Raw genomic sequence first — 13,418 nt, forward strand, 5'->3', positions numbered from 1 at the left:
AACATACCGAAATACGAGCCTTTGGTCATTAATATGGTAAAATCCGGAAACTATAATTTAGAAAACAAAACTTTTATTTCAGTAAAATACGGAACCGTTCCGTATTTGATCAAATGGGTGGCAACCCCAAGTCTAAATATTGCTGTTACAATGCACAACCTTCAATGTTATGTCATAATTATGTAAAATTATATGCAACGCAGGACAAGCTAGATAACCGAGTAATATCATCAACCATGTGTAGTTAATTAGTGATTATGTGAAGATTGTTTTTTATAAGATAAGTTTAATGCTAGTTAGCAACTTACCTTGGCTCCTTGCCGCCACAAGGTCCTTTTGATGCTGCACTTGCATAACAGGTGGTCAGCCTGCCACGCAGTCTCCTCGTGGATTGCAATGTAATCAGCCATAATCGACATCCAAAAAGGCAGATTACTGATTGTTATGAAAACTTGAAATTGGCCCTAATTAAATCGGCCATGCCGATTAAATCGGTCGACCTCTGGTAGTAGTTGACTTAAACAATCCTCTATGGTGAGATATCACATCAATTCTTCTGACTCCTGATTTCATGGGCTTGACCAACAAGTCAAAAAACTCTCCAGAGGGGAGCAGGCTCCTCCAGGGAAAGGTTGGCCAAGTCGACCCCGTAGGCCAGAGAGTTGTGAAGGATGTAGGCTAGGACAGAACACGCTCCTCCACTGCCCTCTAGAGGAAAAAGTGAAGTCAACAAAATGACAAAACATTATTGCTTACAATTTCTACAATACTAAACATAAATACTAAGCCTTTTTGTTGGAATGTCCATTTAAAAATGTGTCAAACATTGTAGTCATGGTAAAGGGGTGAGTTTAGTTTTCATCTGCTCATCATGTCACAGACAGTCAGACTCAACCAGGGCTTGCTGGCAGTGAAGGATGTGGAAGTCGATGTGCATGCAAGCAGCCAACAGCAGGTGCTCATGGGTAGGATGCCACTTCAGTCTCCACACTCCACCCAGCGCACTCGGACTTCGATGCTGGCACATCTTTCTCTCATCCCATATGTGCACCTGCTCGTCTGAGCTACAGGAGAAATAATCCCCATTATTCACTGGAGTGATCCTATGGCCCATACGATCACTCCAGTGAATAATGGGAATTCTCTCTCTCCTACAGCTATAACGAGCAACCTAAGGGCTTGACATCAATTTGTCCATCACATCGGGTGTCCCAAATGGCAACATATTCTCTCTCTACTTTTGTAGTGCACCATACTATGGTAGTTGTCTAATTTAGTGCACTATGAAGGGAATAGAGTTCCATTTGGGACGTAACACTTTATGTTGACAGACTGACTGATCATGTAGATGGGAGCTTGATGAACACAAGGGTTATATTACAATGGTGAAAATAAAAGGCATTACTCAAATAGTGAAATCAATCTTCATTTACCTGCCTGTGGCTAGAATGCGCTCCCGACGTGGGCTACTGTGTATACTGCATACACTTAGCGAGTGCCTTCAGCAGAAAGATTTTTTTTTATTTGTGCACCTACTTACTTTGCCATGGGTATTACAAATGCATTTTGACTCCTTATTATCCCTCGCCTCTTGCTAGTGAAAGTGGGGGAAGAGGAACCCATCCTAAGATTCCAGCCCTCACGTTTGCAGTCATCCCCGCCTGCCAGGTGCATTACAGACAGACAGACAGACAGACAGACAGACAGACAGACAGACAGACAGACAGACGCTGGTAATTTTTTATTAATCTGCAAGTATGCAGACAACAGTAAATATGAGGTCACCAATTGAACTCGTTGCTATGGAAGATAAAACCAATAGTAAACTGAACAGCTTCTACCCCAAGTCATAAACCTTCTAAATATTTAGTTAAATAGTTAACCAAATAGCTATCCAGACTATCTGCATTGACCCTTTTTGCACAACATTTTTGGACTCATCACATACGCTGCTGCTACTGTGTATTATCTGTCCTGTTGCCTAGTCACTTTACCCCTACATATACATCTACCCGAATGACCTCGAACCCCTGCACATCGACTCAGTACCTTGTATATAGCTAAGTTATTGTTAATCATGGTGTATTTATTATTACGTGTTATTACTTTTCTATTATTTCTCTGTTTTCTACCTCTCTGAATTGTTGGGAAGGGCCCTTAAGCATTTCACTGTTAGTCTACACGTTTACCAAGCATCTGACAAATAAAAATGTAATGTGATTTAGTCACAAGACTAAAACCCGTCTGATCAAAATGCATGATAACCCTGGCCATCTGGTGATAACCCTGGCCATCTGGTGATAACCACGGCCATCTGGTGATAACCACGGCCATCTGGTGATAACCACGGCCATCTGGTGATAACCACGGCCATCTGGTGATAACCACGGCCATCTGGTGATAACCCTGGCCATCTGGTGATAACCCTGGCCATCTGGTGATAACCCTGGCCATCTGGTGATAACCACGGCCATCTGGTGATAACCACGGCCATCTGGTGATAACCACGGCCATCTGGTGATAACCACGGCCATCTGGTGATAACCCTGGTCATCTGGTGATAACCACGGCCATCTGGTGATAACCCTGGCCATCTGGTGATAACCCTGGCCATCTGGTGATAACCCTGGCCATCTAGTGAAGTCAAAGTGTACACACCATCACACAGGGGCAAACATTTAGGTGCAGAAACAAAGACAGACAGACACACACAATAGGATTGGTAACCCTAACCCTGACAGCAGGGGAATGTAATAATTTTTCACATATCCTGTTTGGAGGATTACGGATTTTGTGCTCATTCCCTCCTGAATCAAGTAATGTTTCAACTGGGATATCTGGAAAACCAGGGAGTTTTGGAAAGGTTTTCAACCCTAGTCCAAACAAACTAACATAATGGACATGGGAGCGGATATTCAACCCTAGCCCAAACAAACTAGCATAACAGACATGGGAGCGGATATTCAACCCTAGCCCAAACAAACTAACATAACAGACATGGGAGCGGATATTCAACCCTAGCCCAATCAAACTAACATAATGGGCATGGGAGCGGATATTCAACCCTAGCCCAAACAAACTAACATAATGGGCATGGGAGCGGATATTCAACCCTAGCCCAAACAAACTAACATAATGGGCATGGGAGCGGATATTCAACTCTAGCCCAAACAAACTAACATGGGAGTGGATATTCAACCCTAGCCCAAACAAACTAACATGGGAGCGGATATTCAACCCTAGCCCAAACAAACTAACATGGGAGCGGATATTCAACCCTAGCCCAAACAAACTAACATGGGAGCGGATATTCAACCCTAGCCCAAACAAACTAACATAACAGACATGGGAGCGGATATTCAACTCTAGCCCAAACAAACTAACATGGGAGCGGATATTCAACCCTAGCCCAAACAAACTAACATAATGGACATGGGAGCGGATATTCAACCCTAGCCCAAACAAACTAACATAATGGGCATGGGAGCGGATATTCAACCCTAGCCCAAACAAACTAACATAATGGGCATGGGAGCGGATATTCAACCCTAGCCCAAACAAACTAACATAATGGGCATGGGAGCGGATATTCAACTCTAGCCCAAACAAACTAACAATGGACATGGGAGCGGATATTCAACCCTAGCCCAAACAAACTAACATGGGAGTGGATATTCAACCCTAGCCCAAACAAACTAACATGGGAGCGGATATTCAACCCTAGCCCAAACAAACTAACATGGGAGCGGATATTCAACCCTAGCCCAAACAAACTAACATAACGGACATGGGAGCGGATATTAAGAAGAAGCCAAACAAGCAGAAGAATAAACAAAGGTATTTGTAGCTGTTTGCATCATACAATCATAGACCTAATATAGATCGTGTCAAAACACTGCAGCTCATTGAAGGGTGGACACATAGGTCCCTGTTGACTAAACTGGAGGAGGTACAGTCGGCCAATCCTCTGATCCCTGATGATTGCACATATAGAGAAGTGTCAGTGTACAGGAACCTAGCTCACGGCCATACCACCTTACACACAGACCAGGCTAGTGTCTCAACAGGTATGATAAGTAACAACTTTCTGATTTACAGTCAGTGACATACATCATAGTGTATACAGTCGAATCTCAGTTTTTGATTGTCTGTCTAGTATTAGTGTCTACAGCAGGGCTCTCCAACCCTGTTCCTGAGGGGTATTCCAGGAAGACGGATTAATGAGTTAGCGAGATCTGTCAAATCAACATTTTAGCACACTCCAGTTCCAGAGAGCTCGACGTATAGTCTGATTAACAACCATAGCAATGAATGCTCTGAAGCAAACCTGTTACCAACTAGGTTCACTTGATCTTAGCCTGTCCTGGTGAATAAGACAAGGCTTCTCCTCCAATAAGATTCTTGTCCGTCACGTCTCTATGCGGAAAATCCAATTGACATCAGAGCCTGCATTGTTGGCCGTGCATTATAAATGGAAGGAATTATTTGACCTTGAATAGATCCTTTAGGTCATTCAGAAAATATTATTTTGGAACGTTATAGTTTTTCAGCACATGTAAAATGTCCAACTTACTCAACCCCTACATAGCCAATGTAACCCAACGCGGTTTTGCTTCTTCTTCCAAAACTGTGGACATATTTAAAGGAGATATTAAAATACATTTTTAGCTTTGCTTTTCCTTAGGGTGCTTTTTAGTCATTCAGTTTGTAATTCTTTTGTATTTTTATCTTATGTTTGTTGTGTAGTAAATATTTCAGCTTTTATTTTCATTGTTTTTTATTTGTTTTCTCCTGTCAAGCACATTTTGTTGCATTCCATTTCTGAAATGTGCTGTATAAATAAAGCTTGATTTGACTCCTATAGGCCTACAAACTCTGTGTATTACTAGTTTCCTGTACAATGTTGCCAACGCTGAACGATTTGGAAAGGCAACTGTTTGTAGAGCCAAAAGAAAAGTATGCTTCGCATTGAATACAATTTTTCTATGCCTTTGTTTACATTTACGTCATTTAGCAGACGCTCTTATCCAGAGCGACTTACAAATTGGTGCATTCACCTTATGATATCCAGTGGAACAACCACTTTACAATAGTACATCTATAACTTTTTAGGGGGTGGGGGGGGGGTAGAAGGATTACTTTATCCTATCCCAGGTATTCCTTAAAGAGGTGGGGTTTCAGGTGTCTCCGGAAGGTGGTAATTGACTCCGCTGTCCTGGCGTCGTGAGGGAGCTTGTTCCACCATTGGGGTGCCAGAGCAGCGAACAGTTTTGACTGGGCTGAGCGGGGACTGTGCTTCCGCAGAGTTAGGGAGGCGAGCAGGCCAGAGGTGGATGAACGCAGTGCCCTTCTTTGGGTGTTGCATTCCCTGGCCCTCAACCTGTCATATAATCAAGGAGGATGTTTACAGAATTGCAGGTACAATAGGTTGTGGTGAGTTGACTGCCAGCAATGTTTTACTAATTAATTCATTCATTAATAAGACTAGGCAACATGATAATTTTTTTTATAAATAGCCTAATTCATCCCATAGATTTTCCGAAGGTCATTGGTGTTAAAACTAAACATAGAACACATTGTTGCCCGTGTTGTCATGAAAAGCAGTCTATAAATTCACTTCACTTGAACATTTATTCTGTTGGCAATTTTCTGCCAGGCTGCCTCTCTGGCTTTTGCTGCTGTATTACTTTTTTGGAGGTAAATATGTTAACATATTCATTGTTACAATTATTTCATGTTGTGGACTATTGTCTTTTGACTCAATATCTTAAATGTTTTCTGTCATTGACACGAGGACCTTTTTGAACGTTGCCTACATGCGCCAGTTGTCAGATCAACCAATCTGCGCATTGGTTAGCCTAATTACTTAAACGAGAAGCAGCCAATCTGGAACCAAGAAATCCTAGACTCCCTCATCTGGTTAAGGAAAGCCAGATATGTTCAGTGAATCCTGAATTTGTTAAACTATCTTTCTGGAATACCCCCCTAGCGCAATTGATTATAATAATTAGCTGGATGGTAAGATGAATCAGGTTAGTTACAACTGTGGTTAGAGTGCAAACCTACAGCTCTCCAGGAACAGGGTTGGAGAGCCCTGGTGTACGGTAAGCTGGACCGTACATCATTTTTAATAATGCTTTTTTCTGATAAAACTAGTTCATATTTCCCATTTGCTTGTCGTAGTTTTGAAGTAATCACGAAAAAAAACAGGCCTTATTTTAGGGCATTTTTCCCCCTGCCAGCTCCTATTAGTTCTATTGAGCACCTTGGCACAAACTCACCTTCTGAACGTTCTATTCCCAGACAATTGTCTACGTCACAGTGCCTGCTTCCCTGTTGTTGGGAATAAGACCTGCCCACGTTGCTGCTAGTTAAAATGTAAACAACAACAAATTACTCATGGAACTCTGAGGTCATCCCATTGTTTCCTATAGGGGAAATATAGCTATGTCTGTTTCGCAATGTGTATATTTGGATTTTATTCAAGTCGGACACCATTTTAATCAGGAGAGTCTCCTCTTTGTATTTATGTAAGTCTGTGCAGTGAGCTCGGTCGTCATAGACCAGAAATAGTCAGAAGTTCTCATTACGCGGACATAAGCACAGTTGACAACATCGAGGTGAGGATGTTTACTTTCTACACGAGTTGTTTTTTTTTTCAGTTTCGTCCGAAGAACAGATTGTAGTGGTAAAATAAAAAATGGATAAAAAAAATGTATGCCATTTAGGCGAAATACAAATCTTAGCGTCACTCCAGTCGGTTCCATTCATGTGCTAAGGGCTCACGCTTGTGTTTCAGCTCAGCCAACGTTATTTTGCCGTTTTCAGCCTTGGGTGAATTTTGACTCGTTCTATTGTCCAGCCTATCTACGGTTTTACCCCATCTGGTCCCTTCTGTAGATATGTTCCACATGCCAGTATGTTGTGGAATGGAGTACCACTCAACTCTGTGTCGAACACCTGAAGACTGCGGGTCCTTGACTTCCAAGCCATAGCAAGATCTTATGCATATTACTGGACCACTGCACCTGACAAATATGGAAATATACAGTGTCAACATTTATTATACAAAGGCAAAATATCAAAGCCACCATCAATAACATGAACATGGGTAACATAGGATTGGATTAAATAATAGTTATCTTACTAGCTAGCAATTTACCTGCTGGTTGAGACATGCAACGGCAAGCTAGCGCAGATATTTAGCAAAACAATCAATATTATCATAATTACCTTCCTAGGCTAGAGTCTAGGCGAACATGTAGCTAGCTACACAGTTCTAACTACAATACGGTATCTTTGTTTACAGATCAACATATATTCTGAAAAAGAACAAGATAAGAAGTAACATACACGTGAAGCAGCTGCTCGCCTCCAAACACTTCCTGATTGATACTCCTACTTCACTGACTGGCTCCACATGCAGCGGCGTTACAGAGACGTGGACTAACAACCACTCCCGCACAGTGGAGGTTTCCTGGACATCATATCATGCTGCCTACACCAACGCAAAACATGGATGGAAATCGACCGTTGACCCAAATGTCTTACTGCACCGTGGTAGATAAAAATGACCAGTGTAAATTCATTTGCTACACGCATAAAGATTCGGAGATGTTCAGTGTTGGGTGGGTGTTAATAGCTAGTCATTTCCGTATATCTAACCATGCTTTTCTAACAACGATAACTAGCTAGTTAACATAGAACTGTCCTAAATTGCTAGCTAGTTATTGGCATGTAGCTAGCAAACTAACATTACTTTTACATATCTCATCGACTTGGGTGAGTAGGTCGTGCTGATGTGTTTTAGTTAGTGGCTAACAACAAGTATACAAGCGGCCACTAGTGGTGCCAACGGAAGATTGTTAGATAGAAGATTGCCACCTGTAAGATAAATAAATATACATGATAGCTAGAGATGTTGTTGTTGTGACATGACGGCTAACATAATTTGCTTGTTTTCCTGTCCCAGTTTGACAAATGCCTGTGATGTGTGGAGCACAGATTTCACTGATGAGACATTGAACCAGTTTGTAAGTATACTTACTTAACCAAACCAAGTAGAATTTCCTTTCATTATTTGATAACAGAATGACACTCACTATTATTTTCAGAGAGAGAAGTTTGCCTTGAAGTCAACAGAGGATTATATCTTGAAAATTAGGTATGTTTTTCCCCATTTTATTTTAATCCAAGGACCTCATGTACTCCTTGAGATCCTTACAAGATCATTGACGTTTTTGGACACATTTATACATTCCATGTCTTTATAATACTTAAACATTTACTTGTATTCCTCCCGTACCTTCTCCCAGGTCTGCATGTGGCAGTGGGAGTGTGTCTGTATCAATGCAGAACAGCTGCGCAGTGCTCTGTGTAGGCACCAGTCCAGGGGACCTGAGTGTGACTCTGTCCAGACTGAAACAGCCCGAGGCCAAAGAGAAACTGAGAGAGCTGCTGTTTAGAATGGCAGACAGTCTGACTCGTTTAGACCATACAAGTAAGGTTTGGGACGGAGCCCTCATTCAGCATACAGAGTTCTCTTCTTATCATACTGACTGTGATCTAGGGAAGTTCAAGAACTTGATAGTTGCTGGTAAAGGTTGCATGTGTACGCTTTGATCCAACACCAGCACTCCTTACTCAGCGTTCTCTGCTGTGTTGTTTCTGTCTAGCAGACCCAGCCCCATTCAGTCCTGGAAAGAGTCCACACAAACGCAATGCAGGTGTGCTGTGTTTTATTTTGTCTTGTTACATCACAATAAGACCATAGCTCGTCCTCATAGCTATAAAGGTGTAAGTAAATGGTAATCTTGCTCTTTCAGATTTTGAGCCACGGAGACAGCCGCAGAGTGGCCAAACTCTGGCAGTCAAGAAGCGTCTTCCAGGAGATTCTCTTATCAACCCAGGAACAAGAAGGTGCTGTACTTGTCTGACCCCTAAAGGGTACCCATGGCCCTTCATATTGCATGGGCCCTGGTCAAAAGTAGTGCACTACATAGGGAATATATTAGTTGTTACATTCTCCCATGCATCTGTGGGTCCATTTGCAAAGAGACAAATTAACTGTTGTTTTTCTGTCCTTTTTCCAGAAAGCGTCCAGCAACTGGGGTGGCATTTGATGATGAAGATGATCAATGATAATTTGCTAAAGAGAAATGACCACAGTTGCCTTCCATCATCACTATCACATTTCTGCTGCATATAACAATTTAGTGCATGAATGTTATTTTATTCCACCGACACTACACCATACAGCTGCAATGTCATTTTAAAATCTACCTATTTTATGCTGTCTACATGATGACATAATCTGCTTTTTAAGGACTCATAATGTGTGTCCCAAATGACACTATTCTCTATATAGTGCTCTACTTCTGACCATATGGGCCCAGGTCAAAAGTAGTGCACTAATTATGGAATAGGGTGAACATTTGGAAAACAACCATGATGATCATTACCTCAATCACTGTGTGAAAACTTGAAACATGGTTTTTAAATGTATTTTAATCTTGACTCCTGTAATAAACATTAATTAAAAAAAAAAAAAAAAACGATCTCCTTGTGCAGTTTTAGATATCTAGACGAAGAGCCTCTAACTATTATTATTGTAATGGTGCGGGGGGAACTGTTGAATAATGTCAGTCAAAACTCTTCAAATGAAATTCATATATCACACTAGTATTCTCATGACTTTATTGTAAGCAAAGTGCATATACGGTAAATTATTTGGTCCAAATACCTAATGTTTTCAAGGTAGCAAGTATACCGTAATTGAATTTATGAACAAAACGATAGAAAGGACTGTTTAAAAATCCAGATCACCAAACGTGAAGCACAGAGTACAGAAACACCATTAGAATCAGGAACAAGACCAGATGTTACTTTAAGTCCAAAAAATAACACGAGAACAACATGAACAGATGTTTACAACAGAATAATGTCAACTGACATATTTTCATAACATATAAATATATATTTATATTCATATGCACACATACAATACACTGCCTGGATAAACTCCAAAGCATTCAGCTTTAGAGCAAAGCTGAGTATTCACTAGATTGAATAATTATTTCCATCCCATAGTATACAGTACTTGAAACCATGTAGAATTGCACCTAACTCTCATATTTGCTGGTGTCAAAAAAACTTCAGTGTTAAATAGTTTTACCCCAGATACATTTATGTAGGGAATTCTGCGCTGAAGAGAAAGTGCAAGTATCCTAAATGTTGCTCTTTTTAAAAAAAAGTCAAGCTTTGCTCAGGGAAAACTTCAAATACTTTGATCTTACAAGTATTCAGAGATGCATTGGGTGGCAACAGAAGTTTAATAGATCCAATTATCCAAAATGGGCCTAAATCACATTGATGTTCCTTTTGAGGTCACAGAACTCTAGTTAAAGTAGAGCATCACGGTCATCATTCAGTCTGAGTTAAAGGACACAAGTTTGTTTCAAGTTCAATACATCTTTCCTTACTGCTTTTCAGATACATAACATATACATAAACATATACAGATAGCATTACTTAACACATCTCAAAAACAGGCATTGTTTCTTGTTCTCATATTTCCTGGACTTCAGTAAAACATTTAACCTACTTTACATTCTGATGAAAACTAATTACAACAGTCTGTTTCCTCTACTTAATAGTAAAAGGATAACCCCACCAGTCAAGGAAAATGAGCAAATAAGTCCAAGTAGGTCCCACATTAAGAAATCACCAAAACATATGTTAAATTACGTTGAATTAGTCCATGAAATAAATGAAGTGTCCTCTGAGAAGAATAACGATATATTACAACTGGCTCTTCACAACACAAACACTCCATGAAAATATCCAGTTCAAATCACATGCCAACATACTATTCAATAACATAAACCTTTCCCTTTATTAATGGTGTGGTGCGGGTGATCTTTAAATGTGCTCCAACTTCCAAAAGATACATACAGTAAGCCAACTGCCTTTAAAGCATCTTGAAAATCATACAATCCATTTAAGTTCAAACTAAACAATGATCTGAAAGTTCAACTTCTTTGTCTCACAGTGATAGTAGTGCAGTAGTGTATGCTTGTTATTGTACATCTTGCACGTGACCTTAATTATTACATGAGAGAGTTATTATTAAGTTATTTTCACGGTTTTCAATAACTTCAATGATCTTGAGGATAACCTTCACTGTTAACTACATTATTACAGTGTCCAAAATGTTACAGTGTCCAAAATGTGAGCTTCTTGAAAGAATCCAAATCATTATGATTTGTAGAAGCACAAAATAAAGCATTCAGTAGAAAGTGCTCTATTTGTCATGACGAGACAAAAATATAGTGTCCACTGTCCAAATGAAGAGGCTTGAGATTAAGGAGGCACCTTCAGTATCAACAAGTAGAGGCATTCTCTTAAAACAGGACATGTAGTGGAGCGCTCCTCTGTGACTCAATTCGTCTAATAAAGTGATTTCAAATACAAGGCCAACGATTCAGGACTCATGTCAAAACTTGGCGCTTTTTCCAAAGGTCATTTACTTCCCTCTATAAACCATTATTGCCAAATCAATCACAGATCCCACATCTGTCCCATATACATTTCAATATCTAAAATACATCTTTGTATATACTGTTTATGTATGACACAACACTGGTTTGACTGGTTTCATCACAGCATGCTCTCAAGGCAGGTCCATTCTTTTTTTAAAGGGGGGGCATCATCTCTGGTTGAATAGGAACACTGGGGATGTGTCCCAAATGGTACCCTACATCCTATATAGTGCCCTACTTTGTACCAGGACCCATAGCACCCTATTCCCTTCAGTACATAATGCACTACTTTTGAACAGAACCTTATGGGGTCCTGGTCAAAAGTAGTGCACTATATAGGGAATAGGGTGTCATTAAGGATATGACCTTGTACTTTGGCAGGGACAGAACACATTTGACCAATGATGAACCACTAATTCACTGCGTCAAACAACTGATGAAAGATTAAACTCAGTAAGGTGGTCATATCAGAAGCAATGATATGTTATTTTCTGACATCATCAGCATTGAATGAAGCCAACCTACTAGCGAAGGCAACATGAATACCAAATCAAGCCTTGTGATTTTAGTCCTTACTAGACAAACCACATTGATTTTCAGTGTTCCCATTTTTCAATACATTCTCAAAAATAAGTACATATAGACATTCCTATAACAACATATCTCCATTAAAATACAAGCTTTCTCACTGTAGCAGTATGTTTCCCATGATGACAGGGGCCTTGTCTCTTGGACACTTCAGGCTTTAACCATGGCCGATGACTCTGTGACAGCTTTGAGAGGCTCACTTCACTTCTCTGTCATTCTCTTCTCTGTCCCACTGCATCTCATTCTCTGAGTCCCATGCCTCAGTCTCTGTCACTGTTAGGTGTTAGAGGATAAAAATAACACTTATCTTACTTTCCCCTGGGTAGATGGAGACGGTTGTCATCCAATCCAAAAATGAACAGGTACATTCTCTTCCTCTGTCTGACTAGTTCATGTTATTTCCTCATCCCATATTTGTCTATAGACATGCCCCCTATGACTTTCCTCCTTACACTTTATCTGTCCAATCACACCCCCTCTCTGAGGTTCCTCCTCCCACGCAATCTGTCCAGGCTCTCTGAGCTTCCACAGTTCAACAGAGTGTATCTGTGTTAAAGGAGAGCTGCACCTGCCATGGAGAAACAACAAGTGGTTAGTAAGGGATCAAATACAGTTAAATGCAGTCCAGGGTCTAAAGAACAAATTCGTAACATATTGTACGAATACGGTTATACAAATACATCTGAAAAAATAAAATAAAATAAAGTTGTTTTCTGCAGGACGCAACATATTATACGAAATGGATGGTACACAATTGGTACACAATTTGATGACGTTGTACACAAAAAACAGGGAACCATTTTGTCTCATGAACACCACTTTTAAAACTACAGGCTGAAATAATACAAAAGTTCTGCAACATCACTTTAAGTTAAGTACTTACTTCATACTTATTAAGTTGATAAGTGTGATATGCAAAGTGTGTCTATGTAGACAACATCCCATCCCACTTTCTCTGTCTTATGCTGCGTTCATATCATGTCGTAAATTCGACTAGGAAAAATCTATTTGAACGGCCCTTCAACTGGTAATTACATGTACATTTTAGTAGACACACTTATCCAGAGCGACTTACAGCAGTGAATGCATATATTTTCATATTTGTTCGTACTGGTCCCCCGTGGGAATCAAACCCACAACCCTGTCGTTGCAAGTGCCATGCTCTACCAACTGAGCCACACGGGACCAATTCCTAACGGGAAACTCTTCAATCATCCCTGAGCTCCAACTTCTCCCAAATGCTGAACCCTGATGACACATTAAGGAAATTACCTCGATAAAAGCATTTTC

The 13,418-nt window shown here is 40.3% G+C and overlaps 2 protein-coding genes and 1 long non-coding RNA gene across 8 annotated transcripts in view; 1 reads left to right on the forward strand and 2 right to left on the reverse strand.

The window, feature by feature from the left end:
* Positions 1–6,497: 6,497 nt before the first annotated feature.
* On the reverse strand, positions 6,498–7,411 carry LOC115200474 (uncharacterized). The gene is made up of 2 exons (XR_003879526.1): positions 7,354–7,411; positions 6,498–7,028 (listed from the first exon to the last, which is right to left on the reverse strand). It is a non-coding gene; the product is annotated as an uncharacterized LOC115200474 (long non-coding RNA).
* Positions 7,412–7,454: 43 nt separating this feature from the next.
* LOC115200470 (protein PAXX) lies at positions 7,455–9,546 on the forward strand. 2 transcript variants are annotated; one of them, XM_029763570.1, is made up of 7 exons: positions 7,455–7,628; positions 7,973–8,033; positions 8,115–8,164; positions 8,316–8,500; positions 8,676–8,726; positions 8,826–8,919; positions 9,093–9,546. In XM_029763570.1, the coding sequence occupies exons 1-7, from the start codon at positions 7,492–7,494 to the stop codon at positions 9,139–9,141; spliced, it is 627 nt and encodes a 208-aa protein (XP_029619430.1). In that variant the 5' UTR covers positions 7,455–7,491; the 3' UTR covers positions 9,142–9,546. The 2 variants fall into 2 exon arrangements, with proteins under 2 accessions (XP_029619430.1, XP_029619431.1); XM_029763571.1 differs by having other exon boundaries at positions 8,679–8,726.
* A 133-nt stretch (positions 9,547–9,679) lies between these two features.
* The window catches only part of LOC115200469 (ATP-binding cassette sub-family A member 2), a 147,978-nt gene continuing 144,239 nt past the window's right edge, over positions 9,680–13,418 (reverse strand). For 4 of the 5 annotated variants that reach the window (XM_029763568.1, XM_029763569.1, XM_029763567.1 and 1 more), the window contains one exon: positions 9,680–12,696. In XM_029763568.1, the coding sequence (XP_029619428.1) occupies positions 12,661–12,696 (36 nt within the window). In that variant the 3' untranslated portion in view covers positions 9,680–12,660. The remainder of the gene's footprint in view (positions 12,697–13,418) is intronic. The other variant, XR_003879523.1, reaches the window with a different exon arrangement.

Source organism: Salmo trutta, chromosome 9, assembly GCF_901001165.1.
Source record: "Salmo trutta chromosome 9, fSalTru1.1, whole genome shotgun sequence".
Classification (NCBI taxonomy): domain Eukaryota; kingdom Metazoa; phylum Chordata; class Actinopteri; order Salmoniformes; family Salmonidae; genus Salmo; species Salmo trutta.

What these genes read in the sequence shown, in the direction of transcription:
- LOC115200470 (XM_029763570.1), top strand. Translation starts at nt 7,492, where the DNA reads ATGCTGCCTACACCAACGCAAAACATGGATGGAAATCGACCGTTGACC. An exon ending in TCGGAGATGTTCAGTGTTGG is followed by an intron (nt 7,629 to 7,972) that starts GTGGGTGTTAAT and finishes TTCCTGTCCCAG; the next exon opens with TTTGACAAATGCCTGTGATG. An exon ending in GATTATATCTTGAAAATTAG is followed by an intron (nt 8,165 to 8,315) that starts GTATGTTTTTCC and finishes ACCTTCTCCCAG; the next exon opens with GTCTGCATGTGGCAGTGGGA.